General features: G+C 43.5%; 3 protein-coding genes across 4 annotated transcripts; 1 reads left to right on the top strand and 2 right to left on the bottom strand.

Annotated features, from left to right (window-relative positions):
• Nucleotides 1–16880: 16880 nt before the first annotated feature.
• Nucleotides 16881–18255, bottom strand: LOC127771949 (GPI-anchored protein LLG1-like). Its single transcript, XM_052297907.1, has 3 exons — nucleotides 17973–18255; nucleotides 17774–17851; nucleotides 16881–17638 (listed from the first exon to the last, which is right to left on the bottom strand). Exons 1-3 carry the CDS (start codon nucleotides 18094–18096, stop codon nucleotides 17388–17390), a joined length of 453 nt encoding a protein of 150 aa, XP_052153867.1. The 5' UTR covers nucleotides 18097–18255; the 3' UTR covers nucleotides 16881–17387.
• Nucleotides 18256–20043: 1788 nt separating this feature from the next.
• On the bottom strand, nucleotides 20044–20941 carry LOC127771885 (GPI-anchored protein LLG1-like). 2 transcript variants are annotated; one of them, XM_052297832.1, is made up of 3 exons: nucleotides 20770–20941; nucleotides 20566–20652; nucleotides 20044–20467 (listed from the first exon to the last, which is right to left on the bottom strand). In XM_052297832.1, the coding sequence occupies exons 1-3, from the start codon at nucleotides 20885–20887 to the stop codon at nucleotides 20214–20216; spliced, it is 459 nt and encodes a 152-aa protein (XP_052153792.1). In that variant the 5' UTR covers nucleotides 20888–20941; the 3' UTR covers nucleotides 20044–20213. The 2 variants fall into 2 exon arrangements, with proteins under 2 accessions (XP_052153792.1, XP_052153793.1); XM_052297833.1 differs by having other exon boundaries at nucleotides 20566–20646.
• Nucleotides 20942–21707: 766 nt separating this feature from the next.
• Nucleotides 21708–22648, top strand: LOC127771472 (uncharacterized). The gene has a single exon (XM_052297385.1). It carries the CDS (start codon nucleotides 21764–21766, stop codon nucleotides 22523–22525), a length of 762 nt encoding a protein of 253 aa, XP_052153345.1. The 5' UTR covers nucleotides 21708–21763; the 3' UTR covers nucleotides 22526–22648.
• The last annotated feature ends 2970 nt before the right edge of the window (nucleotides 22649–25618 follow it).

Raw genomic sequence — 25618 nt, 5'->3', positions numbered from 1 at the left:
GGGGGTGGTTGGTGGGATGGCGACCGCAAGCGATGGGCTCGGAGTCGGACAGTCAGGGATGGATGGGGGTGGACTGGTGGAGTTTGGTGGGTGGACACGGTTCACCCCACCCGACCCTGGACGTTTTTCGTGTGGGGACGTTGCGGTCGAGTGTTTATCAGATCGTTCTCGTCGTGTCGTGCCGAGACTCTCCGACTCTCAGGTCGGCAAGAAGCGGGGTTTAGCGTCACCTCACCTAGCTTCGCCAAATTGTTTGGGACGACGTTACAGGCTTACAGCGTGGTATACCGTATTTTTAAAAGTTGAAAAGATTACCGTACGTGATAACCGCTATAACGTGCGATAATCATACGGTTTTGTTAACCTTGACAAGAAGAGCTGTTCGGGTTACGGTGGAGGAGAGGACAAGGAATTATAACTCGGGTTGATTGAAGACTGTGACTACCAAACTAATTTAGGATGACAAAATGGGTCAAATAAACACACTTTCAATCGGTGGCCAAAAATATTGTAAGGAATTAAAATAGCAATAATTATTGTTCTTCTTTTCTTTAGTAGATGATTAGTGTACTATATGACATAAAGATGGCTCAGTAAATGTTGGCTATTAAGATTATGTACTAACATATTCCGTCATTCCGTGATTATAATGATATACTTATGATGGTACTACATGTTGTTAAGGGATTGGGTTCATTTATAGTTTGATTTATTACAAGGATAAGAAGGAGCAATGGTTTTTCTATCTCTGTCTAAATTCACGGTAATAAAATAGGTTATATCTCGAGTATTTTTTATGACCAATTAAACGTCCTTTGGTTACAAGTCCAAATAGAAACCATTGCTCCTTAATTTGGATCCTTGTAAATTATAAATCAAGCTACTATATTTGTTTTTTTTAAAACAAATGGAGTATTTTTTTTGAGTAGCTAATTAAACGCCCTCTAATTACAAGCCAAAATAGAAACGATTGCTCCTAATATTTCGTAATACTACAAAGTTATATATCACGTACTATATTTGTTTTTATGGGACGGAGGGAGTAAGACACAATATTAATTGGAATGCGTATGACTGGAGAATGTTAGGCAAGACTAATCTTACATATACTCCTAAATGAGAAAAGAGTGGCTGCCAACCTTGTCAACTGACAACAGTATGATCTATATCCTCGGTCTATTGAGGAGATAACTTTGTGTATAATCTATTGATGAGTTATGTGAGCGATGAAAGTAGCTAACTATATTTGCTGACTATAGCAGCTTGACTACTGTATTTTTTAGGAAATAAAATTGTTAGGTTTTTCCGTTTTTGCGTTCAATATATTGATTTGAAAGGTAAGAAGTATTCATATGGTCAAGAATGTACACAAACTTTTATATGCACACGCACAATTCAACATGTATATACTTGGAATAAGAAACCTCTTGGTGCATATATGTAGTCAAATAGTTCTGAATTATAATGTTTAGAAAATGACAAATTTTACGTTTGAGAAAATATTTGTAGGTACTAAAATTTTACACACAAATTTTAGAATCTCGAGGTACTTATCTAGAGGTAATAAGTTTTATACGAAAAATATGATATATATCTCTCAGCATTTGATTATGGTTTTTGTTCTTTATAAATGATTGGATATATGGATAATTAATGCTTATAAGGATTAATTAAATATTACATATTATAAACATAAAAGTATTTTAGAACAAGTTATCTAAGCAATATTATATTAATGCAGAATATATATAGAAAAATCATAATTTAAAGTTTGTGGCAGGAATAATCCATAAATTTATAAGCTGGAGCCTATGACGGCGAGTAACTTCGAGAGCAACCAGAATATTTCATCCAAGAATCCTTGTTTTCGTGTGAAGTACGAAGAAGAAAAGAAATGCGATGTATTCTTTTAGATAATGGAATAGAATGTAATGTATTTACACAGCACTTGCATGATAATCCTTATGCAATGTATTAGCAAAAGTAAACCAAATTCACCATAGTTTCACATAGAGGCGATCTGGTCTAGAAGCTTCTATTGACCTAACCAAGTGATAGGGGAAAGCTGAAATTTGTTGTTGGACTTGCCCATCATCGTGTTACATTTGCGGAGATTTATTTAAGGTAAAGGCATGCCTTTTCCATCATATCTGACATAAAAACGGAGTTGCACATTGCAAGGACTCTCACTTGGAAGAGTGAGAACAACTACGATAAAGACATCAACATATATAGTTTTGACGTCGTCATGTTTTGGAGATATATACACTGAGCTCTAAAGTTGATTATTACTAGTCCGATCCTAAAGTAAAGCTGCTTTATAGACAGGGAGATAGGGAAAAAAAATTATAACTGCACCCTGAATGTCGTTCTTCAGGCCTCAATCACTTGGATTGAGTTTAACCAAAGTACTTATATTTTAGTTGTTTCAACTAGCTAGGGGAAACCATAACCCAAATAGATATGCCTTTTCAGCTCACACCCTATTTATCATTCCCCTGTCCTTCATAAGAGCAAGTATAATAGTGAGCTATAAGCCTATTATAAGTTTATAAGTTTATGTGGAGGAGAGATATAACAAAAAGTTAAAGGTGTTGGCTCTCATACAAAATCTAGCTTAACACAAGCTTCAAGACAAATACAATAATGTATAAGTGAGACATAGCGAGATGAGAAAAAAATTGTAGCCAACTTTATAGCTAATTTATTATATGTGTTGGCTTTAAGATTAACTAATAGTAGGAAGTGAACTCTATTATTATCCTTGCTCTAATTAAGTTGGGTAAGATTGAGTTATAAAGTGAGTTTTGATTCGTATACTCTTCATTAACCGTTAGCATGTTTTCCAAACTAGTACTAATTAATTGGTGTGTTTTTTAAAATAGTTTCTTAGAAAAAACTAAAAATTTATAATAATTAATACTCAATTAATTAAGTTTATAATAATAAATGGTTTGTCTTGTTTTACATATCACGAAAAATCCCAGTCAAACATCACATTCGAACGCACCTAACATTGCTGACACTTTGTGACGACGGATGTTGTATCACTCTAATGAGTTTTGACTTTAGTTAATCTCCTTCGAACTTATATTTAAGAGATCTTAATTAGCATGCCCTATCCGTTCTAAACTATAAGTATTTATAGGACGCAAAATTTGTGTATTACCATATGAACAGCTATGGAGCATTGATTTCAATATACGAAAATTTAATTTATACATTTTTGGCTAATCAATTTGAGATGTTTGGAAAGAGAATATAAGTGATTTAAAATTTGACCACTGATCAAAGTGACTAAAAGATAATCGTCTCTTCCCTTTACCATGGTTTTTGCTTAACAACTTGGAAATTCTAATATTGTGGAACGTGAGGCAGTAAGTAGTATTGTAGTAGTCACTTGTATGTTTCATTAATTTATTGGATTTTGATAGTTAAGTTAATTCATCAAACCTTGTGTTAGAATATGTTTATTCGAATTCAAACTAGACCTAAACTTACATGGGTATTCGCCGGCCTTTAATCTCTTTAGCTAGACTTGTGCTAGGATATGTACAACTATATATATAGATGGATGTGTGAGTGTGTGGTGTGCGCGTGCTAGTGTGTCTGGCTTGTATACTCGAGAAAAAAAATAAATATAATTGCAGTTGCCAGATGGATATACATAAATGAACGCACTTCATTTCAACGTTTTTAATTTTCTCGTTTGTTTGATGGGTGGATATATAATTAATCGGATATGATTACAATACATGCAATGAAACTACGTACAATATATATGTCATTATTGTTTTTTTTTTGAATGAACGGTATTAATCAATGGCGAACCGTCCCTCAGCTTTCTTGAAAGGAAAAAGGACAAAGTCATGGTGACAACTGACAAGCATGCGCTCCACTATCATCCTGGTAACCAGGTTACACCGCCACCGATCTGTATGTTTTGTAGTGGACTTCGGTCGTTTGACGGCGTGTCACTGCAGCTGCACGTTGCTTTCCGATGGATATTACATCTGTCGAGCAATTAATTAAATATAAGTAATCCGATGGCCACGATCAGGTCATGATGAGCTGATGCTGAGTGGTAGTACTACACCGAGATTTGACGCCGTGGTGTGCCCGCTGGGGCGGCCGTACGTGCCTCCACGTTATCCAGCGCGGTAACAAGCGGTGATTCTACGTGTGTCCCAATCGACCGGGGTGGTTGGGGTTGGGGTTGCCGGGTGGTTCGGCGGATATCAGCGTCGTCATCGTCGTTGTCGTTGGGTCAGTGAACTAGTACACGGTTGCTGCTCAATGCAAACGTCTTTGGAGTATAGATTTTTCAATTTATCTGGAAACTAATTGAACGAACAAGCGTGGGGGTTAGCTTTGTCACGAGAAAACGAAGTTCCGATCCTATCTAGTAACTGTAGCCGCTAGTAGTTGCTCGTACGTACGCCAAATCGAAGTCTGTGCTTCGCACGGCAACTCTTGGCGTTGCATTGCTGAAATGTTGGTGCGATCTACCGCGCTTCAGTATAAGCTGCACGCTCACCCGCAGTCAAGAGGCAGCTTCGACGATCGATGCCATCGTCATCACCCGTGATCTTGGCGCACGCCTCCGCACGCGGCGACATTTCAAGCCGAGAGACAGTACCGGAAAGGTAATAATAGAATATAGCAGGTGGTAATGATCAATTGGTGTCTATATAGTCGATCGCGGATCGCGAGCTTAATCAATAGCGGCATTTAATTATCACATATATTTAAGAGTTGATATCATAGATAATAATATTATAAAACAATAACAAAGTAACCGATATACAAATTAGTGATAGATCAATACACGTATAAGCTATGAGAATACTAGATATTTAGTAGCACTCGAAGAGTTGATGTCTTGTTTCAAGTTAAATCAAATTAAACAACAAACATAATATCCTACTTATTAGATGTTAAGATTCACAAGAATACAAAGTTTTGGAAGACAGAACACTAACAAACTCGTTATTTGTTATGGGTTCATGGTTATATAAAATAGGCTCGGGATATGGTGATCCGCTAAATTGAATTGTATCCGCTATCTGTTAAGTCTAAATAACGGATGTTAAGTTTCAAGATACTACATTAAAACTGTTATATCGTAGCGGTAGCGGTAGGTAGTGTTCGCTATGAACGTTCACCTTTCGTTCCAAAATATACAAGATTTTAAATATATGTGATACATGTTCTATGAATTTAAACAGGAAAGAGGAGGGAGTAATCCCTTCGTCCGTTCTATTATCTACTTTTATACTAAAGCTGTGTCTAGTTCCACACCAAAATTAGAAGTTTGACTAAAATTAAAAGTTTGAAGAAAAAAGTTGGAAGTTTATGTATGAAGGAAAGTTTTGATCGATGTGATGGAAAAGTTGAAAGTTTGAAGAAAAAGTTGAGAACTAAACTAGGCCTAATTTATTCTTCCACCTACTAACTTTTATACTATTTTATTCGTTCACACACATATTTTGTCTCATCACCTGTTCTTTTATTACTTCCTCCGTTCTACAATACTTGTCTTTATAGCATTCAAAAGTTATCTCAAAATAATTGTTACTCCCGTAAACCGGATAAATAGAGTATTAGCGTATGTTGGTATGATGATTTACAGGATACGAAGCAGGCGCGCGTGCGCGGACTCAATTCGTGCCGCGCAGTCTCGCACGGCCGGCGTAGTCGGTCGTCGAAGGACAAGGAAGTTGTGCGACGTGGCGACGACGACGACGCGCGCGCGTTGATCGCTATAGCAGACTACCTGACTCTGTCTTCTGAGGAGTAGTAACGGGCAATAGTCGCACTCGCTTCTCCTCAGTTATTTTGCCTGGACGTGAAGGCTGAAGAGAAGAATTGCCAATGGTAATTGACATGTACACAAAACGTTTAGACCAATTGCTTTTAAAATGCTGCTCTTCACATACGGTTAAGCAATTGCCCCTGAGCTATACTGTATCTAAGAATTAGAAAACCTACTATGAAACATATAAATATATAATGGAACCTTAAAATTTTAAAAGTACAGCCTAGAACAAGAACTAGAAAAGACTGCAGCGACGACTTGAACTTTGTACGTTCATGCCCAGTGATGCTCGACATCGTAAGTTAAATAAAAAGGAAGGATCAATAGAAACAAAACATAATGACACTTCTGTTCTAACTTGTGCAATCAATTTTTTTCCGTATTAGTTTGTCCTATTAATTTGTAACATACCGAAAATTAGCTATTTTCTAATTTTGCATCATGCCGGGTCTTATGTTCTTAATAACCTCTTTAAACTTAGGAAAATATAATTAGCGAGACCTACTAAAGCTAACATGCATAAAAATCCCCCTTTGATATTCAAAAGCCTTTGTGATTCTCATTTAAAATTTTATCTCGAAATATTCCTTGATTTGGTTTTTATGTAAAACTTTCTTTCGACTAAAATTTCTTCTATTTAAAACCCTTTCGAATTATGGTCCAAGAAAATCTTCCAAACCAAATCCTTTCCACTTCCAATTTCATTGGAATTAATTGTTATCCCATCCTTTGATTCTTGATCCAAATATCTAAATTCCTCCTTTTGATCTAGCCACCAATTTAATTTCTGTAGCTTGATTTTCTTCTCGGCACATGAATAATATTATTACAAATATTGTGAGTAATTGCTCTTGTGCTAAGAGAATAGACTTTATCCCTCCGTCCCAAATCCAAAACCTCATTTAGCCCATATCTAATTCTCTAAATTTCATACCACATATTTTGGGCTAAAATTCTATTTACTCTACTCCCTCCATATTCCCTCCACATACTCAAAAATATTCAAATCTAGAGAAATATTATTTATGGTGTTGAATATTTTGAATTTCTATTTGAGTGCATTAAATAAACTCCCTCTCCAAAATATTGCACTCAAACCAACTAGAGAAATATTTCTTTTGGAAATTATATTCAAATATAATTTCCTTCTAAACTCTCTCTCAGTCAATTTCCCTTCAAATTCAAATTATTCAAATCCTTTTTCAAAATCTAGCCATCCAAATTCCTCTAAATCTATTATTTGAATCTCTAGGAAAATTAGACTTCCTCCTTTTTAACTTTGGGCCGAATTCTTCTTCTCCCTCGAGCGGCCCAAGTCGGCCCATAGCTGAGCCGCCCCTCCTCCTCCCGCAAGCGCGCGTGCCGTGCACGCGCACGCCGCCGCCAAGCCTTCCGTCGCCGCTAAGAAACTAAAGCCGGCCGCCGTTGTCCTTCCTTGCACGCCACTGCCGTCGTCGTGACCCTATTGCCCTCCTCCTCCAAACCGACCTCCCCCTCCTATAAATAAACCGGCAACACCCCTTCCTTTTCCCAAATCAAACCGAGCTTTCTCTCTCCTCCCATGCCGACCACCACCTTGCCACTGGCCGATCTCCTCTTCCACAGCTCTATAAGCCAAGCCCTTGCGCCATCGTGTTTGCCTCGACGAGGTGAACTCATTTTTCCCCTTTCCCCTATCTTTTAGCCACCACAGCAAGCCACCACCGCCACTCCTTTTGTTGCTATGGTCAAGCTCCTGCCGTCGCCGTTCCGGCCTACTCCCTCTCCCTCTCCGCCAGCTACTGCCTTCCCCGGATACGCGACGCTCTGGAACACGCGTGGCCGCCGACGTCGCCGCCCTCCAGCCACCGGAGCGCCGCCACCCCGCTCCCCTTCTCCTCTCTCTTCTCTCGGCTCTCTCTGGAACAGAGAAGAGGAAGACGAGAAGAAGGAAGAAGAAGGAGAAAAGAAAAAGAAAAAGAAGATAAGATACTGACAGGTGGGCCCCTGCACAGTAACTTTTCATATTTTCTAGATTTAATTCAAATCCCAATCTTTAGAAGCCCATATCTCCTAAACCGTAGATACGATTCCGATGAAACTTGGACCTAAATTCATACAAATTCAAACCCTACCTTTTGACACCAAATTTGCTATTTTAATATTTCATTTGAATTTCCTTAATTTATTCAAATACCATTTGAATAAATATTTTATCAGGGTTACGGGTTAGGCATACCCTTTACTCTTCGATATACGTTACATATCGATATGACATACCCACGCGCATGCGGATATTTCCTGTATATTCTAAGGAAACCTTTCACGGAATCTACAAACGGGAAGAATCCTACTCGGGCAGAACTGGGTTGTTGGCGTATCGTATAGGGTCTGATACCTCCGAGTTCTACGTGGAGACCTCCAGATCTGCGATATAAAAGGGACCCCCCGGAGAGGGTTTAGGGCATCGAATCTCAGAGCCAACACAACCTACACAGCCTACGAAGCCGGAGCCTACGAGGAGCCAAGTCATCGAGAGCTAGTCGAAACAACTCGACTACAATCTTGCCGGATCTGACAAGTTCCCTTGTTTCCTTTGTAACCTGTGTTTTCTACCATATAATCCCACATCAACTGGATTAGGGTTATTACCTATCAAGGGGCCTGAACCAGTATAATTCTTGTCTTTTGTTTGCTTGATGTCGTACTACGTAGATCCTTGTACCAACGTACCCTAATACCCTCTATATCCGGTCTACGGGTATCACCCGTTGACATATTTGATATAATCTTATAATTGAATTTACAATTTAAACTTATATTTGCTTTTCGAATATTTCCGTTTATTTCCAAAATACCCTTTAGCCACTAAAAAGCCGCCGGTTGGAACTTTACGCCTTCCATGGGGACGCTCGCGGTTTACTATCCCCGACGTCGAACCATTGGTTGTAAAGCCCGGCAAAACCTAAACCTAAGGTCGAAGTGCTGCTCCTGGCACCCCACGCCTCGATGCGTACAGCGGTCGGAGCTTCACTATTCTCTCGACCTCCGCAGCACGCCGCACAGTTAGCTCTCGGACTTTGTGTGATCCTAGCCGCTCCGCCGCCACTCACGGTTGTCGGAGTAACACATCCGCCCCACTAAACCTACACAAACTTCCTATCCCTCTAGCCGTTATATTGTCTGTTGACATCGGCTAGACACCAAACCTAGTCGTCATACTACCCAATTCTAATGACGACTAGCAAACACCCAAATCTCAGCCGATATTCATCCTACCTCGATATCGGCTTAATCAAATGAAACCCTAGCCAGCCTGCTATCCATACCAGCTATTTACCCTCCAACTACCCATAGTTTAAACATGAAATACGAGCCGATATGTTATCCCATTTCAGCATCGAAACCCTAGCCACTATTCAACCAAAGCCCACACATGAGATATAAGCGACATCAGTTGCTTGATCCCCTCTCCAACCTAGCCTCCAACTCCTTAGAGCCTACGCATAAAATACTAGCTCAATAACCCATTAAGGAGATAGCTATACCCCTCAAACCTAGCATTTCTCACCTTCATTGCATTCTTGTTGTTTTATGGCTTTTATTGAATTTGGTTCTTCCTCTTCTTTAATAGAGTCTATTTTATTCTGGATGGCAACCTATAGTATTTCGAGCATCGGATAATCAGGTTGCCTATCTTGGATTTATTTGCGTTGGAGCAAGGCAAGTTATTATTCCTCTCCTTTGAGCATAATTATCTATACTCTATAGCTTTATTCTAAGCATTAGCCATTCATGATTTTGAATTCCTAACTTGAACATATAGCAAACTAGATATATGCTAGATTTTGCTTAGCCCTGCCTAGTTAGACTGCATAAAAATATAATGAACTTAGATTAGGACAGTACGCATGAATTGGTTGATTTCCGGGTGGCTAGTACTGTCTCGATCGATATAATTGCCACCAAATACTTATGTCAAACGAACGAGTACGACCGCAGCTTCTAGAATGGGGACAGACCTAGTTATTAGGTTAATTAACAATGTGGTACCTCTGTACAGTGGTTCTTATCTAAGTCCTCGCGAAGGAGGTAAACTTATGCCGCGAAGGGCAAATGTGATATTTACCGAGGCGTAGGTAAATATCTTAATTATATTGCGATCGTTGTGTGTGTATATTGTAAAAACCTGGTTGAGATGACGTGGGGTCTCTCATCCAGTTCTCTCTAAAAACCTCGGGAATGTCAGAACTCCTCTCGCTGCTGATAACGTTACGTTCAGAGCGCATGGGGACTAGAGTTCATGGAACAGGTGCCACTATTGTTAATAACCTAAGGCTGGGCTACGACTAAGCTAATGAAAATTGGCAAGTCGTGGACTGCGGGTAAAGTGTACATCTACTGCAGTAGAGTATTCATGAAACTATTCGAATAGCCGTGCTCACGGAATTGAGTATCGGGACTCATATGGTATTTGGTTAGAAACTTAACTCAAGATTTTACTAAATACTGTTGCATAAGACATACCAGGCTTTCTTCCTCTTTATTCTCAGCTTTCTGCCAGTAAACCTAGATCTACTTAAATACTATTTCATGCATTCATTATTTGATATAATAGCTTGCTGAGTACGTTGTACTCACCCTTGCTTCAACATCCTTTTTCAGAATTATTTTGGAGTTCTTGTTGATGATGGGAGTTCAATCACACAAGTTAATTCCCTTTTAACTTAGTCTTCAAGTCTAGGTAATTTAAATGGTTTAAGTCTATAGTAAAACAGCAGAGTTAGGTCATTCTAAAGCTTCTGCTGTAATAGTTAGCCACAATCTTGTAAATACCCTATTACTTTATGTAATAATATCTCCTTTAAAGCTATGTCTAAATGTATGCAAAGACGATATAGATTATTGAACTTGTATCAATCTACTGATCCAGAGCTTGATACAATTTTAATATGTTAGTTACCGAATCATTAGTTTTGGGACCCGACATAATTAGTAGTCAATATTACAGTCCTGTCTAAAAATGCATTTTGAAAATTTGGTCTACTACACATGAGGGCACGTAAAAATTGGTCTCTGAAAATTAACCTATCCATATCCATATGTGGACAATCATTTCTGAAGACAGGTGTGCTGCACATGAGGGTACTGACGTACAAAATGGTTTTTTACAGTACCCTTCCGTCTTGCTTGGAATCCATAAAGAACGGGAATTAAACCGATCTCTTCGAGTAGAGGTCCAGGATAAAGTTCGGAGATGTTACGTCCTAACGTCCAATAAGTCGTGACAAAATAAGTGTATCTTTTTTCATTCCTTTTTCGATAACAGAAGGACAAACTATTTCATCATTTCATAATTCATAGTTAAGCTGACACCGAGAAGCCACCGGTCGGCCGGTACCACGTCCAGGTGGCTTCTGCTCTCTGTCTCCATTCAACTATGAGCTCGATCGTGCCATCGTCGCGCAGCCGTCGCGCAGGTCCAAATTAAACCGATGTTTCACTTCATTACTATTTTAACCCTATCATTTTTATGTTACTTTACAAAATAAAATATATTTTACAATCTCTAATTAACTTACTAAACTTTGGAATTTAAAAGTTTTCTCTCACAAAAACAAATACTAGACTTTAGAAGGGTTTCAAACTAACATATCTAACGTTACCAAACTTTCGATAGAACCAAAACATACCAAATTTTAATAACATCAAATATTAGTCAGATTGATTTCGATAATAAAATAAACTAGCCCCAAATCAGACACCGCCGGCCCGTACCTCCACACAGAAGATCGATCGATCGGCTGCCACGGTATCTTACCGTTATTACCAGCTCAGCTAGCAATAAGAGTTCTGGTCGAGACACAATATGCATCGATCCACCAGGCAGATGCTGGAGAAGAAGGCCCGGCAGGTCGGCACGGCAGCCTGCCCCGCCGCAACCCGCGTGAGTCGTGACGATCAGGAGCGCGCCCTTGCGCACCCGTTGGCATGCTATGTCGTTCCGTGCGCTCCGCCCGAACGCAGCACCGCTCCGCTCCGGGCGCGCTTCCGTCATCCGCCGAGGCACCCGCTCACCACCAACGGACAACGGGCCGCACGGCGAGAGCGAGTGATCGTGTACGCCCGCGCGTCCTCTTTTGGAATAAGTTCACTTCGTGTCCCTCAACTGTGATCGAAATCTAATCCATGACCCTAAACCACAAAACCGGATATTTTGACCCCCAAACTCCTAAAACCGGTGTAATTTGACTCCCTCGACTGTTTTGGAGGATGGTTTTGTTGACGTGGCGCCTACGTGGTGATATTGACCGAATCTTCATTCCACGTGGCGTTGACGTGGCACTTAGATGGCATTAGAATTTAAAAATATGTGTGGGACCCATTTATCATTCAAAAAAGTAATGTGGGCCCACTGACATGTGGGGTCCTCTTCCTTCTTCCTCCTCCCTCTCTCCCTTCTCTCACTTTCTCTCCCCTTCTTCCCCAACGGCGGGCGGCGGGCGGCGAGAACGAGTACGCGTCGTCAGTGGATGGGCGCCGCGAGCGCCGGCAGCACGGCCGCAGCGCGCCTTGGAGCCGCTCGAGGGGCCGCCTGGTGGCCTCCCACCGCATCAGCTCGGCGAGCTCGAGCTCCCGCAGCAGGCCGCCGACGAGCTCCACGTGCTGCCCCAGCCGCCGGCACTCGTATCTTAGGTGGAGTTGACAAATCTTCTTGATGCTGTCCAAGAAACAGAGACAAAGATAATAGAGATGTCAGCACTTAATCATCTCATGTCAACTGTCAACACATGTTCTACAACAAGCTCAGCAGATACAGTATTTATATGACCAGGTAGAAAGTCTATTTAAGCCGGTACACCATATCTGTTATTTGTTTCTTGTGGATTGTCTTCTTATGTGAACATACATGTAGATATTCGTGGAAAAAATATAAATGGCGCTCTTCTCAGGCAGTTGAAACTACAAACGAGCATGGGAAAGCTGCGACGGCGGGGAGAGGTGTCAGGGTGGCGGCGGCTGCGACGCCTCGGAAGGAGGAGTACGGCAGCGGCGGCGGCAGCTGCACGGCTCGCCGCTCCTGCCCTCGCCCGTCCTGTCGTCGCCGCTCGTTCTCGCCGCCTGCCGCCGGCTGAAGGGGAAAAAGGGGAGAGAAAGAGAGAGAAGAAGGGAGAGAGGGAGGAGGAAGAAGGAAGAGGACTGACATGTGGGCCCCACATGTCAGTGGCCCATATTTCTTTCTGTGTGAATGACTAATAGGTCCCACACATATTTTTTAATTCTAATGCCACCTAAGTGCCACGTCAACGCCACGTGGAACGAAGACTCGGTCAATATCGCCATGTAGGCGCCACGTGACGTCATGTCAACAAAACTGCCCTCCAAAACCACCTAGGGAGTCAAATTGCACCGGTTTTAGGAGTTTGGGGGTCGAGATATCCGGTTTTGTGGTTTAGGGTCATGGATTAGATTTCGATCACAGTTGAGGGTCACGAAGTGAACTTATTCCTCTTCTTTTTACTTGCGTCGCTGCACACCGCCCGTATCAAGCAGGGGCAATGAGTTATCTATGATCAAGCCCCGGCAGCCCAGCACATACTGGGCTCACTTCAAACTACATACGTTGAACGGCTGAAGATATATCTCTGTGGGCTTTTTTCGCCCTAGTCCACGGGACGTGGCCAAGTTGGCACGTGGGCTAGATCCGCACGTGAATTTTTCACATTTTGGTCCTTTTAAAAAACTTATTTCGCAAATAGACCATTGGAAAAACTTATCTCAGAAATGGTTCTTTTTGGGGCGCTAGAGTGGCTGGCGCCGTCGTCCAACAGGACGGCGCCAGCCTCTCTAGCGCTGTCCCCCTGCCGACGTGGCGGGGCGATGCTGAGATGGCTAGGGGGAGCACGCCAGAGTGGCTGGCGCCCCCTCCCCCCCGAATTTTTTTATTTTTCTTTTATTTGTTTGATATTTTTTTCACGCTTAGGGACATATAAGAACCCACCATAGAAAAAATGAACTTAAATGGTCGTAATATGTGACCTGTAAAATTTTTCCTCTCCTCTCCTCTCTCTCCGAACTAGTGCAGAGGAGAGAGATGTGCAACTTTTTTATTTTTATTTTATTTTTTTCATATTTTTTCACACTTAGGAACTCACAAGAACCAACCATATAAAAAATAAACTCAAACGGACAAAATATGTGGCATGTGGAATTTTCCAAAGCTCTACCGAGAAACTTCTCTCCTCGAAAACACAATCTTGCAAGCGGAATTTGGAGATTTTAATATCGCCGAACCCAGCAAAGAAGGGGAGAATCAGATATAACATTTTCTGTAGATATCCGTGGATATATTATTTGCCTGATTCCGAGTCCGTATGAGAAAGTTACGCCTATTTTAATAAATGACATATTTTGTCCGTTTCGGTAGAGTTTTGGAAAATTCTACAATTCACATATTTTGTCCGTTTGAGTTTATTTTTTATATATGGTTGGTTTCTATGTTCTCCTAAGTGTGAAAAATAATATAAAAAAATGAAATAAAAATCAAAAAATTGCATCTCTCTGTACTGTTTAACTTATGGCTATTATTTCATGTGGTTATATTTTGAATTAGATTAAGTAATTTCATATAGTGATAGAGTGCATTATGTATAACATGCTGATCAAAGGTTTTTACTAAAGGAGTTATGGTCTAATTTTAGTGAAGGTGCAAAGTAAACTAAGTGGTATGCTAGCTATTTTCAGACTTAGCTAAGTGGTAGTTCGAGTTTAAATTTGGTTGTATCGTGATCCTAAGTGTGAAAAAACATCCAAAAAAATAAAACAAAAATGACACCGTTGTAACTCCATACAGAGAAATAGGAATGGAGGTGAGGGGTGGGGGGGGGGAGCGGCGCCAGCCGTGCTGGCGCCCTCCTCCCTCGGGCGGCGCCAGCACCTCCTGCCACGTCGGTTCGCGTGTGCCACGGTGGCAGGAGGACAGCGCCAGAGAGGCTGGCGCCGTCCCGTACTCTGGCACCCCAAAAAGGACCATTTCTGGGATAAGTTTTTTCAGAGGTCTATTTGCGAAATAAGTTTTTCAAAAGGACCAAAATATGAAAAATCCAGAGATCCGCACCTGGTTCATATGTATAATTGGAAAAGTAAAATCATTATTTTACTCTCCCGAACTATTTGGCTAGAGCATTTATAATTCCCTAAACAAGTTATCGGCTTATTTTTACATCTCAAACTATTTAAAATAGTTCACCTTACCTCGTAAAGGTATTTTTCTTTGTCTATATATGTCATATTTTACATTGAAATTTTGCAGTATTGATAGATGTATTATAACTCAGCTCTCAACATTTCTTAGATGTTTTCTACATTGTTTACATAGGGTGGAAGCACTGAGATTGATTTAAATATCTAGGTTTTAAATTTCAAGTCAATAGTTGTGAAATTTTTTAAAAATATTTCGGAACTTTGACAATAGTGTCATCTATGGCTCAAATTCCTAGCTTAAATTACAACTCATATAAAGAGGAAAAAATATATAAATGATATTAAAAAGTAAAGCTGAATATTTTTAGTAGTTTTCAGTGTAAACTAATAAAAATAAGAATAGGGTGCTTAACTGATCCAATGAAATAGTTTAGGGAAGTAAATGAACTTTTTTGCATAATTAACATCACTCCGATCCTTCCCTCGCGGCTGAACTTTCTAACATGAACACGTATTAGTTAGGTATGTCCAATGCGTGAAAATTCGCATGGTGCGAGCATGTTCTGTGCAGCACATGTTTCTATGTAAATAAAGTTTCTATAAACTACAAAACTTCAACATTGAAAGTTAAAAACGAATCGGGATGAGACAAGCTCATGGGCGTGGTTTAAAATCTCATCTCAAGAAAAGTCTACAAGTTTTTGCACTGAAAGTTAGAGCGAAGTCTGATTACGATACCTATAAATATCATATATATAGTTTGTACTACATCGAAATTGGACATTCACGCGGGGAGTTTAATCCGGATAGGAATTGGACATTCACGCGCGCTCGCTCGCACAGTAGTCTTTTCTAAAGTATTTCTAAATAAACTAATTAAAGAGAGCAGTAGGAATGACAAGCAAAAGTTGAGGACTTTGGCTACAAACATAATTTGGCAAGAATGCATTAGTACTACACATTTATGAGTGACAAAAGGAAGAAAAAAAAACATTAATTGGATGTGAACTGGCTCGCGATCACCGATGGTATGTGTGTTGTCTACTAGTACTCGACCGTTTCATGCCACCCCATGCTTCCCAGCCGGCTTAACTTTTTGCCTTTACCGGCTTACGCTCGCTTACAACAATGAACTAATCCCCCTCTGGTCCCGTTTCACACACGATCGAGCAACTCCGATCCAGATCCCGCTCCTTTATATATCGAGGAGGAGGGCTCTAGCGAGGAGCTCATGCATTCCCCCATCGCTCTTGCTGATCCTGTGCACCGCCGTAGCTAGCTTCCTGATCTTTTTGTGTGGCGGCGACGGCGGCGCCGCAGCCGCAGCCGGAGGCCCGCGTAGCGTCAAGATGGCGTCGTCCCTGTACGTACCGCAGCTGACGAGGTGGCGCGTCGCGCTGGGCGGCGTCTCGCGCGGCGTCGTCGAGCACGAGGGGAAGGTGCACCTGGTGGTGTCGCGCGGCGAGGACGACGACCGCGTCGTCGCCGCCGCCGGGAAGGAGGAGGAGAAGGAGGAGGAGGACGAGGACCCGCGCGAGCGCGTGGAGATCGGGGGGAGGCTGTTCCCGGTGGTGGACGAGACGGAGGTGGTGCTCCACGGCGGGAAGGTGGTGCGGGCCGTGGAGTACGGCGAGCGCCGCGGCTCCCCCGCGGCGCCGCTGCTGCTCACGGTGACGGAGGGGAAGGAGAAGGAGTTGGCGGAGGTCGTCGGCGCGCCCGACGGCGGCGGCGTGCTGCGGGTGGTCGGCTGCGGCTGCTACGCCGACCCGGTGACCGGCACGGTGCAGCACATGGTGGACGTGCAGGGCTCGGAGGCGTTCGTGCTGCTCGTGTCGGTGCGCGAGGAGCTCGGTCGCATCGTGTCCATCAAGAGGCTCAACTGATGAATGATGATGTGTGTGTTCTGATTTCCGAATCATTTAGAGAGGAAAAAATCCTATAAACTACATGGCAAATGCACCAATGTACCACCAGTGATCCATTGATCCTTATTACATGTAGAAGATTACATCATTTTATCTCTATGCTGAAGATTACATCATTCTATATCACTATGCTGAAGATTACATCATTCTATCACTTTGCTGGGGTCTTGTGCGCAGGATAAATTTTAATTCGTATTTCACAGACTCCAACCAGCGTGATGTGTGTGAGAAGAAAAACTTTCATAAGCTTGTTTTAATTCGTATTTTGAAGAATTTGTCTCTCCAATTGTGCCAAAACTATTCTCCGGCAAATTACTAGCTTTTTGGTGTCCTCTAACCATTACACTTTTTTTTCGATATCCACAAGTAAATTTCACAAACTTTTGGTGTACTGTAGTAAAATTTGTCATCAAATTAAGAAATGGTGAATATATTGATCAACGTACGGTACTTCGAGGCGTTCAGCAGTTGATCCCCATAGGGCCCTCGTTGCAGTTCTCCAAGATGGTTCCGGGCTGCAGCTTGCCCTTGGTGTGGATGAGGTAGAAGAATTCGTTCGCGCAGACGTTGGTGATGTCGTTGAGCAGATGGTTGTAGGGGCACGCGATCTTCTTGAACAGCTCGCAGCACTCCTTCATCGTCTGCTTGTCGTTGCACTTGGCCCCAAGCTCTCCGAACCCCTTCACCTGCTCGAACTCCACCGGGCACGGCTCTGCACACGTACAAACGTACGCCACGCCGCAGCACCGTGCGTGCGTGCGTGTCAGATCGAGACGACGTACGACGATCATATCATCGCCGGCACACAGTACGTATACAACAAACACTTATGCGTGCGTGTTATTACTTGCGATTATCTCCTCTTGGCTGGTCAGCGCCCTGCGCGACGTCTTTGCGTCGGAATCGGAGGACGCCAGGGTGGCCGCTAAGAGGATCGTATACCAAAAGACGATGGCAAAAATATAATTGGAGTTAGCTAGCTAGCCATTTTTTACGTTGCAAAAGCTAGGAAATTAACGTTTCAGGACTCATATGTGCTATAGTACCTGATAGGAAGCGGCCTGCTTCGTCTTGGGGCCCCTCGGCCTCCTCGGCGGCGGACGACACGACGGCGGCGGCGGCGACCACGGACAGAGCGACGCAGTAGAAAAGGATGGTGGAAGAACCCATCCTAGCTTGCGATTCCCAGCAGGCTGCAGGACTAGAGATGTGTGTTCGTGCCTTTACGAGAGCATATATACGAGAGTAGGGGGAATGATCGGTTGATTAGTGAAACTGACCATGAGAAATTGTGGTTGAGGTGGTTTAGCGTCTGTTTGTGGACCTCATTATTTTGAGGGCAGGAGTTGTGGTGATTTAATTTGCGGCCAATATATATACCAGGGCCAACTTAACTGGACCTATAATTAGTGTGCGAGATTAATTCTCAATGATTTCTAATGCAAATCATGCATGCATACTCGCATTATGAAGTACATACTACAGACCACACAGATTTCCCTCTCTAAAAATAAGTACTACTGAGCCTGTATGTGTAGTAAAGTTTTCAAACGGAAGAAAAAGAATTGGCTGCTACAAGTACAACTTTAATTAATCCCTCCATATAAAAAATATAAGACGCAACTACTACTAATGCAAAGATCAAGAAAGAGTACATTCTCACCTTCTCCTTTGTATCATCTTAACAAATAAAGTACATGTAACCAATGAAATTACAGATACTGGTCAGGGTGGAGAATGTTAAAAAAAATTAAGCGGAGGGAAATATGCTATTTCATTACATATATGCATATGCGCCTTATATTATTATAAAACATTGAAAAAATTGGTTAAGTGAGATGGAGGGAGTAACATCTAGGAGAAGATGCCCCCCTGTGATTTTTTAATTAGAGAGAACGTGTGTGTGAATTCCATAAACTATTTAGAATAAAACCATTAGTTGTACCAATCCCCACTACAGATTACAATGAATAGTTTGTATATCATCGAAATATGAAGCGGAGTGATTATACCGATAGCAACCATTTAAACCATTGTTCATATATTATTTATACTGTTCTCAACAAAAGCAAACACACATCCTTCGGAGAAGAAACAATTTCCAGCACACAGCATTTTTCTTTGAATATTTGAAACACATGGCCCGTTGACATGCAAAATTACAAATACTCTGTATAGGTACATCTAGCTATGTGTTGATGAACCCTTTAAATTTAACTTATGCCATGCCCAAAACTATGACATATAGCCAAGAGCCGAAGATAGATGGTCGGTTTTCTTGCCAAAATATGACATATATCTATTTATGTGTTTGTCTATTTGCCGTACATGCATGTTTATATTAATTGAGTACTTTCATTGAGTTATTAAGGTGTTTGTCGATCTTATGGCAGTGTCGGCATGATGACGTTTCTGTACAATACATCCATAGATGAGGTGATGCACCCGAGTAAAAGACGTCATGCGCAACTGTGTTGAGCACGAGGAGAAGGTGCTCCTTATTCTATGTGATGGTTGCATCCTCATTCTACGAAGATGGCATGGTGGGGGCACTCGACGCCACCGCCTTGGGGAAGAGAGGGGAGAAGGGAAAGGGAGGAGGTTAGCTGAGGGTGCTAGTCGAGACGAGGTTGGCACTGCCACCATAGGAGGCGAAGGAGCATTCACGAACGCATGAAAACGGCGACATGCAAGATGAGGAAGGGAAAGGAAGGGGAAAAAGTGTTTGGGTTGTTGTACAACTCTCAAAGCGTCACGATCCCTTATAACAATTAGATATACAGAGATTGCATTGATATGTTGGGTTTATGGTTTTTTTTAGATAATGGAATAGAATATCCCGGCCTTTGCTCAACGAGCTACAGCCAATTATTACAGAGTAACACACAAAACAAAACGTTTCTCACATGAAAAAGAAGACACCTACCAACCCAAGATAAGGAGTACACAATTATTGAATTATGTTTGTGAATCTCCATCCAAAATTGGTAAACAGTTGTATAACCATTGCCTCAAGATTACGACATGCAACTTTTAAACGTTCGCCCTCTTCATCACACTTTTAAATGTTGTGTTTATGGTTAACATTTTATGTTCAACCAATATCCTGGGAGAAAATTGTAATAAACCTTTTGTGGTTCATTGCATTTCGAAGTAATAAAAGTAAGTTTAGTTACATTGCAAGATGGCGAAAGGGACATTCATCATTATAGGTAGTATAGATCAGGCCGGAGGCTAGCAACAACGGAGCGATATCGATCGAGCAAGTCGAATCAGCACGATCGAATTCAACACTTCATCCCATGCGGTCCCTCGAGGCATTTCTTGAAGATGGTTCCCGGCGACAATTGGCCGTAGGTGTGGATGGTGTAGAACATTTCGTCCGTGCATCCGTTGTTGACGTCATTGATCAGCTTGTTGTGCGGGCATGCGAATGTCTTGAACGCCTCACAGCACACCTTCACCCCTGTCGTCTTGCACTTCTTTCCCAGCTCGATGGCGGGCCCCTTCATCTTGTCGAACCGCACCGGGCACACCGGCGCTGCCAGCCACACAACACGCCACACTCGCGCATGTCAAACGATATACCGCCAAGCTATAATCACATGTACGTACAACGACACAACAAAGTGCCATTACCTAGCGGCACGTCACTAACGGCCATCAGCTTGCGGGAGGCTGAGGGCAACGTGTCGGCCTTGAAGGCAGAGGACGCAAGCTCTGCCGCTGGGATATGCATACGTGCAGCCACAAGCGCGTGCCGTGATCAATACGTGTACCAAAAAAAATGAACGCATTAGTTAGCTGATCAGTAATTTTTGCAGGAGAGGCATGTGCTACTACCTTCTACGGACTCTGCTTCGGTGGGGGGCACCTGTGTCGCTGCGGCGCCGGCAATCATGGATAGAGCAACGCAGTAGAAAATGGTGGCACGGCCGATGGAAGAACCCATGCCTGTCATATTTAATTATTTGAGCAAATTTAATGGGATGAGGGAATGATGATTGGTTAAGGAAAACTGTCCAACCGTGAAGTGTGTTTTTATAGGTTGTGAATACACAGTGATAAAAGGTGATTCGGGTGGTTTGATTAGCGTGTCTGAGTATATGTGGACCTCATTGTTTTGAGGACAGGGAGATGCGCAAATAGAAAGTATGCACCTATAATTAGTTTGTGGTTCTCGATGGTTACCGGTACCACATTTTATTACTAGCAAGTGTAATATGATGTTGAAGTGAAAACTATAGGGTTCCTTCAAATTAAAGGGAGTAATTACCAAGTGAGTTTATTGTGAAGTTTTCAAATGGAATAATTGTCTCAACAAAGGCATGTAACCATCCTCCGGGGAACAAACAAATTAGAGTAGACCTCATTGATCATAGTAACATCATCTTTGCCTCTTTTGGACCATCATGACACTTATGACCATACAAATACTCCGTAGAAAGGTTTGATATATATCTATCTAGCCATGTCTTGAAGACTTGAACTCCTTGAGATTTATGGCGTGACCAGATTGATGACATACTGGCCAAGATATGGTTTGGTTTGTTTATTTGATGTCATGACATCAAAGGAGATAGAACGTTGGTATAGTTGTGTGTCAATGATGTGTTGTGTTTGCTCCATGGACCATGGTCCCTCAGCACCGGCTGAGCCGAGCCGAGCCGATCACTCCAGCCGTGGCTCACATCCGAGCCGCCCAACCGGCTTCCTGGTCCGGTTCAACCAGGACCAAACCCACTTCGGGTCCAACAAGCGTAGTGGATACAAACCCTAAACCCCCGCGAGTCGACCACTCCCAATTCCCAAACTCCCGCCGCCGCCGCCGCCATCGATGGAGTCCGCCCCGGCCAGCCGCGTACGCCGCGAGGACGTGGCCCGCGCGGTGGCGGCGCTCCTCCGGTGGCTCCAGCACCACCCCACCCCGGCGCCGGAGCCCATCTACCTCCTCGTCACCCTCAAGCGCGCCCCCGCCCGCCGCTTCGAGCACACCCTCCGCCTCCCGCGCTCGCCGTTCCCGTCCATCTCCCTCGTCTCCGACCGCCTCCCGGCGGACCTGCCCGACGACATCGACCCGCTCCCCTCGCCCGCGCTCGGGTCGCTCCCGCCCGCCGCGCGCCGCGGCCTGGTGCTCGTCGACCGCCGCCTCAGGGTCCGCCCGGGCGGCAAGGGCAAGGCGGCGGCCAAGGCCGCCCGGGTCGTGCCCGTCGACCTCGCCGACCAGGCGTGGGCGGAGTCCGCGAGGGAGGCGGCGCGGCGCGTGGAGCTGCGGGTGGAGGGCGGCACGTGCCGCGCCGTGCGGGTGGGCCACGCGGCGATGGCGCGGGAGGAGGCGGTGGAGAACGTGGTGGCCGCCGTGGAGGCGGCTGCGGCGTGCGTGCCGAGGAAGTGGAGGAACGTGCGGGCGCTGCACGTGAAGGCGCCCGAGTCGGTCGCGCTGCCGCTGTACTCCGCGGTCGGCACCGGCGGCGGCGACGACGGCGGCAACGGCGAGGCGGAAGACGCGAAGAGGAAGGGCGTGGCGGTGAAGGAGCAGGGGATTGTGAAGAGGAGGAAGAAGAGTAGCAGCGTCAGTGTGGGCGGTGATCAGTTGTAAACCTGTACTAAAATACTTCAGTGTTGAATTCGAATTCGAATTCTGTCTTTCCCTTGCATTTCGATGCTTAATTGATCGCCAAGAACAATTCAATGAACGATATTGCAGGGTATTTGTTCGATCCTATCTTTGTCGTGCAATTCGATGCTGAAAGATTTTATTAGTTTTCCCGCGTGTGCTTACGAATCAAATCTCAAGGGCACAAACATTTTGATTTTGTCATCAAATTGCATGATGGAAAACATAAGCCCCGTACTACGTTCAAAGGATCCTTTGCGAACCACTGATTATTTATTTATTTTGATGTTTCATAAGAAAAGTATACGATTTTTTTTGGAAAGAGATGGAGACGATAAAAGGTTCCCATAAGGCCATAAGGTCCAACCTAATGTTGGAAATCCTCGAAAAATCCTATATAGGATTTTTTTTTTCTAATCTCAAATGCTCATTGTTTCGAATTTTTCATGAGATTTTTCCACCCGCAGTCGTTACTCCCCTGTTTTTCTTTTTCCGCCCGCAGTCCATACTCCCTCCATTCCTTTTTTTTTTTTCGTTTTTTTCCTTTTTTTTCTTTTTTTTCCTTTCCACACTCCTGTTGTTTTCCTTCCCTTGGAAACCACGAGTAAAAAGATTACTAATAAATTACCTATGCACCTAAACTTCTTTTAGTAAATAAATTATTGGCTTTTAGTCACACCAAGCCTCTATCAGTAAATCAATTACTGACAAATATATTTTTTTTAGCAAAAGAATCCCTCTGGTGTCCACCCAGTAAAGAATTTACTTCCCACAAAAATCCGTAGCACTCATGTCAATAAATAAATTACTCCCCAAAAAATTTACCCGGGCCTTCTCTTCGTAAATAGATTACCTTTAGTCTAGCCATATAACTTCTTGGCCTTTTCTCAGTAACTAAAAATTACCCTTCATCAAATTTTCCCCTGCTTATGTCAGTAAATATAGCTTTTGATCTAACCATACCAACAACATTTGATTCTGGTATTCTCTAACTAAATAAATTACTTCCAGATTGTTAGAATAAAAACATATGAACATATTGCTTTGGCCACAAATTGCTCGAACCTTCTCATTAAAAATAAGGGTTAATTGGATCCATGCCACTGCAAATACGGCAAATAAAATATGCCACTACTATTCACGTTATTTACTGGATGCCACTGTAAAATTTTAAAATTGGAACCATGCCACTCCCGCCACCTTTTCCATCCTCCCATCAATCTTTCCGTCTTCCCCATCCTCTCCCCGTTCTCCTCCTCTCCACCGCCCCGGATGACGCCCGCTGACGACGCCGTGCTCGCCCACCTCGCCGACCACGGGTACGGCCGCAACCTGCACCTCGTCGCCGAGCTCCGCATCGAGCGCGCGGACTCCGCGGTCGCCTTCTCCACGCCCTGCGCCGCAGCCGGCGGCGGCAAGAAGCGGCGGTGCCTCCTCCTGCCCTCGTCCACCGGCCACCGCTCCACCATTGCTTTCCTTGCATGTGGGGACGTCGGGTTCTTCCGGCCATTGTGATGTCCAGTAAAAGGTCGGCAAGCGTACGCCTCAGTTGTTCTCCAAAATCTCTCGAAAACACGGATTGGAATCTAGAAAGCTTGCATATTTTGGGTTTAATATGTTTCCAATCCACACTACAAGCTACCACTAGGCAAAATCCTTTGTTTTGATACGATACAAGCAAAGAAGGGAATCAATCACTTACAGCTTCGACGTTGATTCTGTAGACGAGCAGGCGGCGTCACTCGCGGCAGCTGGCGCGGTAGGCCATGGCAATGTGCGCGGCGGTGAGCGCGAGCGACATGAGGAACATGGCCTCCACGGCGACGAGCTGGCCCTTGCCCTGCAGCCCCAGCCCGGCCCCGTCGGGCGCCGCGCCAAACACCACGGCCGCCTTGGCGACGACGTAACACACCGGGCGGAGCGGTGGCCATGGGAGAGCGTCCCCTCGCCGTCGCCGCTGCCGTTCGCCGCTGGCCACGACCCCATGTTCGTCACCGCCTACGCATGCACCCGGACGGCCGCGGCAGCGACTTCCTCGACTCCCTCCTTGAGCTCATGGCCGCCGGCAAGATGGAGGAGCGGGTCAACATGGTGAACATACCGGAGAGAGGATGGGGATGACGGAAAGATTGACGGGGAGGACGGAAAGAATGATGGAGTGGCATGGTTCCAATTTTAGAAATTTGTAGTGGCACTCAGCGGATAACGTGAATAGTAGTGGTATATTTTTAATTTGTCATATTTACAGTGGCATGGATCCAATTAACCCTAAAAATAAATTACTCCCTGACTATAGAGTATCCTATTTACCAACAAATCCATATAGCCAAAACAAATTACAGCCATATTTTTGTCGAGTAAAAAAATCATACTACATGTTACAAAGACTCAGGCACATATACATATTGATTGTACAATTAAAAACACTAGTCGTCGCTGCTCCGGTTGCATCGGCGGTAGACGAATCATAGCCGAGGATGACGCATGCGCCTGCACATACAAGTTTTGTGCGGAGGTGTGGTTCTTAGGTGTGCCTTGTCCCAGCCTGCAATCAAACATTGCGCAATTCAGTGAAATCAGAACCAAGATCAATCAAGATTCACACAACGGGGGATAGAAAGGAACTCGAGTAAATCATCACTGCGAACCTAGTAGATGATAGTGTTGGCAATTGTATGTACTGATTTGATGGGACGCAGTTCAGAACAATTCAAACGATCTGCTCTGTTGAACCAATTACAGAGAACTGCTATCAAATCAATATCATTGAATTTTCATCCATGAATAGTAGTATGAGAGAGCTTTGGATACACGAATATACAACTGAACAAATTAAAATCTACTTCATCCGTTCTAAAATGAAGCCATTTTTGAAGTTGGCACGGGTATTAAGAAAGTATGTGAGAATGATTGGAGGAAGTGTGTGATTGGTTGAAAAGAGAAAGTAGGTGAAGAAGAATTGTTGTGATTGGTTGAGAGGAGGAGGTAGGTGAAGAAATAGCTTCATTTTGGGACAAGACACTGTTCTAGAAATAGCTACATTTTAGGACGGAGGGAGTAGATGGGAGCAGTTAT

The sequence above is a fragment of the Oryza glaberrima genome, chromosome 4 (genome assembly GCF_000147395.1).
Source record: "Oryza glaberrima chromosome 4, OglaRS2, whole genome shotgun sequence".
Lineage (NCBI taxonomy): Eukaryota > Viridiplantae > Streptophyta > Magnoliopsida > Poales > Poaceae > Oryza > Oryza glaberrima.
Note: the sequence above shows the minus strand (reverse complement) of the source record. Positions and strands in the feature narration are given on the sequence as shown.

What these genes read in the sequence shown, in the direction of transcription:
- LOC127771949 (XM_052297907.1), bottom strand. Translation starts at nt 18,096, where the DNA reads ATGGGTTCTTCCACCATCCTTTTCTACTGCGTCGCTCTGTCCGTGGTC. An exon ending in AGCAGGCCGCTTCCTATCAG is followed by an intron (nt 17,852 to 17,972) that starts GTACTATAGCAC and finishes CGATCCTCTTAG; the next exon opens with CGGCCACCCTGGCGTCCTCC. An exon ending in CCAAGAGGAGATAATCGCAA is followed by an intron (nt 17,639 to 17,773) that starts GTAATAACACGC and finishes GTACGTGTGCAG; the next exon opens with AGCCGTGCCCGGTGGAGTTC.
- LOC127771472 (XM_052297385.1), top strand. Translation starts at nt 21,764, where the DNA reads ATGGAGTCCGCCCCGGCCAGCCGCGTACGCCGCGAGGACGTGGCCCGC.
- LOC127771885 (XM_052297832.1), bottom strand. Translation starts at nt 20,887, where the DNA reads ATGACAGGCATGGGTTCTTCCATCGGCCGTGCCACCATTTTCTACTGC. An exon ending in CGAAGCAGAGTCCGTAGAAG is followed by an intron (nt 20,653 to 20,769) that starts GTAGTAGCACAT and finishes TGCATATCCCAG; the next exon opens with CGGCAGAGCTTGCGTCCTCT. An exon ending in CGTTAGTGACGTGCCGCTAG is followed by an intron (nt 20,468 to 20,565) that starts GTAATGGCACTT and finishes TGTGGCTGGCAG; the next exon opens with CGCCGGTGTGCCCGGTGCGG.